The 5,806-nt window shown below is 38.8% G+C and overlaps 1 protein-coding gene across 1 annotated transcript; it reads right to left on the bottom strand.

The window, feature by feature from the left end:
* Positions 1-1,072: 1,072 nt before the first annotated feature.
* Positions 1,073-2,113, bottom strand: LOC132644034 (uncharacterized). Its single transcript, XM_060360574.1, has 3 exons — positions 1,914-2,113; positions 1,634-1,712; positions 1,073-1,543 (listed from the first exon to the last, which is right to left on the bottom strand). Exons 1-3 carry the CDS (start codon positions 2,111-2,113, stop codon positions 1,073-1,075), a joined length of 750 nt encoding a protein of 249 aa, XP_060216557.1.
* Positions 2,114-5,806: the final 3,693 nt, after the last annotated feature.

The raw sequence follows: 5,806 nt of genomic DNA, 5'->3' as shown, positions 1-5,806 counted from the left end.
TATTCCCTAATTAGGATATGTAATCTTATGCTAGAATTGACACGTAAGTGTTTGGGATGCTTACCTTAGAGCCTTGTATTGTTTGGAGAAGAAAAACTTCATTCTAGGGCTTAATGGATTATGAAAAACTGATTTTCTAGAACGAAGGGCCCTATTTATACTTTTTGTTGTCGAGGTATATTGACGGCTCACTAGACGGACCGTCAACATGTTGACTGTTCGTCGTTGTAAACGTCCTTTCACAAAATCAAAAGATTTTTCGAGGGTCTGCACTGGCTATGCAACTTGACGGTTTGACGCACCGTCCTTGCGCATTGACGACTGTCCTTGTGCATCGACGATCTGTCTTTGCGCATTGACTTGCACAGCAGGTGGCAAAATGGCCATAACTTATAGCACAGGGCTCTGTTGTGGATCCATAGTATATCGTTGGAAAGGTATTTCAAAGATCTATAACTTTGATGTTTTAGGACTTCTCACATTCCCAATGGATTTTCACGAAATTGGGCTGGAAGAAGGACGTATCAAAACTTGGGCGATTACATCGATTCTTATACACCTTACTATTAGCCACCTTGCGAGGATCATATCTTCTTGCTCTGAGCTCCAATTATATGCCTAGAAAGGTACTTCCACGTACTACAACTTCTATTAAGGAACCTTTTCAAAATTCTCAACTAATCGAGGGGTTATGGTTTCCCCAAGTAGGCCCCTCGGCCACATTCGTAAAACGTTCAAACCTTCAAATTTCCTCTGAAACTCTAACGATACGAGTCTAACCTTTTTTGTAAGATACGGGGTGTTACAATATCTCCCCTTTGGGATCATTCATCCTCGAATGATGGGTTCTGGTTAACTAGGCTGACGGGAACATGTGTTCACTACTGTCATGAACACCTAAAAGCTAAACTGAAAGGGTTGCCAAACTGAATAGCTTACTGCACTGAATAACAATTGAGCAGGCTGAATAAGATTGACTGAGTGACTACTGATCTGAATAAATACTAGAAACATAAAACTATAGAGTGAAATCTAAATGGGAAGATAAATTACCTTTAATATTTTCTGTTGACTATTCAAAGAGATGGGGATGTCTGGACTTCATGTCTTCTTCGGCTTCCCACGTAGCCTCCTCGGCTTTTTGACACCTCCAAAGGACTTTCACTGAGGCCACTTCTTTCATTCTTAACTTGCGAACCTGATGATCAAGGATCTCCATTGGAACTTCTTCATAAGTAAAACTATCATTGACCATTATGATATCAGTTGGGACAACCGACGACGGGTCTCCCACACACTTTCTCAACATGGACACATGAAACACTTGATGCACATCAATCAAGTCTTGTGGAAACTCAAGCTCGTAAGCCACTTTACCAACCCTTCGCAGGATTCTGTATGGTCCAATATAGCGGGAAGTAAGCTTTTCCTTCTTGCCAAACCTCATAACTCCCTTCATAGACAAAACTTTAAGAAACACCCAGTCATTAACTTGAAACTCTAAATCCTTTCGTCTCACATCTTTGTAAAACTTCTGGCGACTCTGAGACGTTTTCAAATGCTCCTGAATTAACTTGACTTTCTCCATAGCCTGATAGACCAAGTCCGGTCCTAACAACTCAACTTCACCAACCTCAAACCACCTAATAGGTGATCTACAACTTCGCCTATAAAGAGTTTCAAACGGCGCCATCCTAATACTAGCATGGTAACTGTTATTGTAAGAAAACTCAATAAGAGACAAGTTATCATCCCAATTACCTTTGAAATCAAGGACACATACCCTCAACATATCCTTAAGGGTCAGAATAGTGCGCTCTGCCTGTCTATTTGTCTAAGGGTGAGAAACTATACTGAAATTAACTTTTGTACCCAATCCTTTCTAAAAGGATCTCCAAAAATTTGCTGTGAACTGGGAACCACGATCTGAAATAATTGATACTGGAGTCCCATGAAGTCTAGCAATATCACGAATATACAACTTGGCATAGTCCTTCGCTGAATCTATTGTCTTAACTAGCAAAATATGCGCTGACTTCTTAAGTCTTTCCACAATCACCCAAATCGATTCATGCCTCCTAGATAAACGAGGTATACTTGTTATGAAATCCATATTTATTATTGGGAATATCAATATTCGTAGCCAAGACACCAGGCCTCTGGTGTTCTTCTTTAACTTGTTGACAATTCGGACACTTAACTACGAATTTTGCTACGTTCTTTTTCATGTCGTTCCACCACTAAATCTTATTAAGATCATGATATATTTTTGTGGAACCTGGGTGAATGGAATACTTGAAATGGTGAGCTTCTGACATAATTCGCTCTCTGAGCCCATCTACATCTGGAACGTATAATCTGCCTCGGTATCTCAATGTACCGTCATCTCCCCCTTGTTCAAAATTCATCATCTTATGCTTGTGAATCCCCTCTTTCAGCTGTAACAAGTAGGGATCATTATACTGCTTCTCCTTAACTTCAATGACTAAGGAGGAAAGAGCTCTATTCTGAACAACCACACCGCCATCCTCGGAGTCCAAAAGTTGAACTCCAAGACTGGCCAAATGGTGAACTTCGTTAGTCATAACTCTCTTATTTGTATCAACGTGAGCTAAACTTCCCATGGAACATCGACTAAGAGCATCGGCTACTACATTCGCCTTCCGTAGATGATAGAGAATATCCACATCATAGTCCTTAAGCAAAAGCCATCTTCTCTATCTAAGATTCAATTCGCGCTTCTTGAAAATATACTGCAGCATTTTCTGGTTAGTGAAAATATCCACATGCATTTCGTATAAATAATGTCGCCATATCTTCGATGCAAAAATCACAGCTACCAGTTCTAGATCATGAGTCGGATAGTTCTTTTCATGAGCTTTTAGCTGCCTGGATGCATAAGCTATAAGTTCGCATGCTGCATTAGGACACATCCGAGACCAACTACCGCAGCATCACAATAAACCACGAACCCTTTGGTTCCTTCTGGTAGCGTCAAAACTGAAGCAGAAGTCAATCTCTTCTTCAACTGTTTGATACTCTGTTCGCATGTATCAGACAACCGAAACTTAACCTTTTTCTGAGTCAACTTCGTCAACGGAGCTGAGGTAGATGAAAATCCCTCCACGAATAGCCTGTAATAACCTGCCAGACCCAAGAAACTTTTGATATCTGATGCTTAGGTGGGTCTGGGCCAATTTCTAATAGCATCAACTTTCTAAAAATCAACTGTAACGCTTTCGTCCAAAATTACATGGCCTAAGAATGCCACTGACTTTAGTGTCTGCAATACTATTCTGAGATGCTCTACATGGTCAGCCTCGCTATGGGAGTATACCAGAATATCATCAATAAATACAATGATCAATAAATTGAGATACGTCTGGAAGACCTTGTTCATAAGATCCATGAAAGCTGCCGGTGCGTTCGTCAATCCGAAGGAAATGACAAGAACTTTAAAATGGCCATAATGGGTTATGAAAGCGATCTTTGGAATATAAACTTCCTTAACTTTTAGCTGATGGAAGCCTGATCTGAGGTCAATTTTGAAATAACAGTGAGCACCCTGAAGTTGATCGAATAAGTCTTCTATTATGGGAAGTGGATACTTGTTCTTAATGGTGACCTTGTTCCACTGGCGATAATCTATACACATATGCAAGGATCCATCTTTCTTTCGGACAAACAAGACCGGTGTGCCCTAAGGTGAGGCACTTGGCCTTATAAAACTCTTATCAAGAAGATGTTCCAACTAAACTTTCAACTCTGTTGGGGCCATTCTATACGGAAAAATAGATATCGGCTTATTGCCAGGAAGTAGGTCAATCCCAAATTTGATTTCCCTATCAGGAGAAACTCCGGGTAGATCATCCGGAAAGACTTCGGGAAACTACTGACAACTGGTACTGATTGGGGAGTCGGAGTCTGGGCTTCTGTATTCATGACTCGAACTAAGTGGCAAATACATCCCTCGGAAATCATATTTCTATCTCTAAGATACAAAATACATCTACCCCTAGATGCTACTTAATTATCCTTCCATTCTATACGTTTATCGAGAAAATTAAAGTTTGCTGTTTTGGTTCTACAACCCAGTGAGGCATACCATAACTCTAATGTTACACCCCGGAAATTTCCCGTTAATGTGCAGTGAAAATACTAATGAAGGGCACGATGTATACGATGTTTTTATAAGTAAGAAATAACATTTGATGATTCTAAATGAGATTTCAAAGACATTTGAGGTAGGAGACAAAAGTTGTTAAGGAAAGCAAGGTATATGTTGTGTGTCAGGCAAGATTTATGAGTATCTAATTAATAATGGCTTAATGATATTTTGGAGAAGAGTTATAATGTCCCTTAGATTTTTAATGAGGTGTTAAACAAGTGTTAAGAAGGTTCCATAAGGATTGGAGATCAAACGAACGACGGAGATCATTTCAGGGAAATGGGGTTATACGACCGATTTATATGGTCCGTATAAGGGTCCATATAACACCCAGCAGAGATGATGTTTGCCTGGTGGTGAACCACAACCACTTATACGGGCCATGCAATGTTATACGGACCATATAAGTGTCCGTGGAAGTCCCGACGAGCTGAGTTAAGTTCAATTATATAAATGTGATCCCACTTCACTAATTTCATTTCTCACACTTCTTCATCTCTCTGAAGGTTTCTAGAGGGTTCCACACACTTCTTCCATAAGAATTCAAGAGAGATTCAAGATCAACTTCATCAAATTAAGAGAGTTAAGTGTAAGAACCTCACTAGAGTTCATCCAAGACAAGAAATCTAAGTAGAAGTGAAGCTAGGGCTTTAGTGCAAGAGGAGTATCTCCGCTCAAGGATTATTATTACACTATCTCAGGTAAGTTTTATGATCATTCCATACTTTTTAAAGTAATGAGAGGTTGAAATACTTAGATTGTAGAAGAATATAGAAAATGGGTCATGAATGTGAGGATAGTGACATTTTGAGTGGTAGTTTGGAATAAGTCAAGAATATTGGTATGTTGTAATTATAATTATGTTATAAATGACATTTAGGACATGGGATAAGCATTATATGTGAGAAAACGTAATAGTGTACTATGACCATGATTATGGAGGAATTGAAGTGAAATTGTGAAATGTGGATAACGTAGATGAATGATAATTGTTGCTTATGATATTGTGGATGTTGTTATGGATGTTTGGGAGTTGATATGTAAAATGAGGAAAGTTTTATAAACAAAGGAAATGCTGCACAATTTTCTCTTGCCTTAGTAAGCATGTTCTTATAATCGATTAGCTAATGTTAATACGAGCTTTCTTGAAGGTAGAAACGCGAGCATCAAAGGAGAACGATCAAACGATAGAATAGCTAAACGAAAGAGGTATGTAAGGCTAATCCTCTCCTTCTAAGGCATGACTCCTATGACATGAATCTTCCTATTTTTCTGTGATTTTCCTGAATAACGAAAATTATGAGTCCATGACTATAAAGAGCTACATACGCATATGAAAAAGAAAAGAGATACGATACGAGCATGATAATGATGATGATGAATTTAAGTATAAAGAATCCTAGAGTAACATACAATGTCATTGAGGTTAATGATCCTATATATGGTTCAATTGATGATTTTCTTGTGTACACTCACCTTAAAATGTTAGTCCCATCAAGGGGAGACATAATGATTATGATCACTCCATAATGTAATCGGGGGTTCACGACCTTATGTCACCCCGACATAGCCATAGTTGCCTTCAAGTTTTAATGTATGTTTGATGATAAATGTATAATGACGCTAAGCTTATGATAT

Source organism: Lycium barbarum, chromosome 6, assembly GCF_019175385.1.
Source record: "Lycium barbarum isolate Lr01 chromosome 6, ASM1917538v2, whole genome shotgun sequence".
NCBI lineage: Eukaryota > Viridiplantae > Streptophyta > Magnoliopsida > Solanales > Solanaceae > Lycium > Lycium barbarum.
Note: the sequence above shows the minus strand (reverse complement) of the source record. Positions and strands in the feature narration are given on the sequence as shown.

What these genes read in the sequence shown, in the direction of transcription:
- LOC132644034 (XM_060360574.1), bottom strand. Translation starts at nt 2,113, where the DNA reads ATGGATTTCATAACAAGTATACCTCGTTTATCTAGGAGGCATGAATCG. An exon ending in ATTTCAGATCGTGGTTCCCA is followed by an intron (nt 1,713 to 1,913) that starts GTTCACAGCAAA and finishes TTACAATAACAG; the next exon opens with TTACCATGCTAGTATTAGGA. An exon ending in CACCTATTAGGTGGTTTGAG is followed by an intron (nt 1,544 to 1,633) that starts GTTGGTGAAGTT and finishes AAAACGTCTCAG; the next exon opens with AGTCGCCAGAAGTTTTACAA.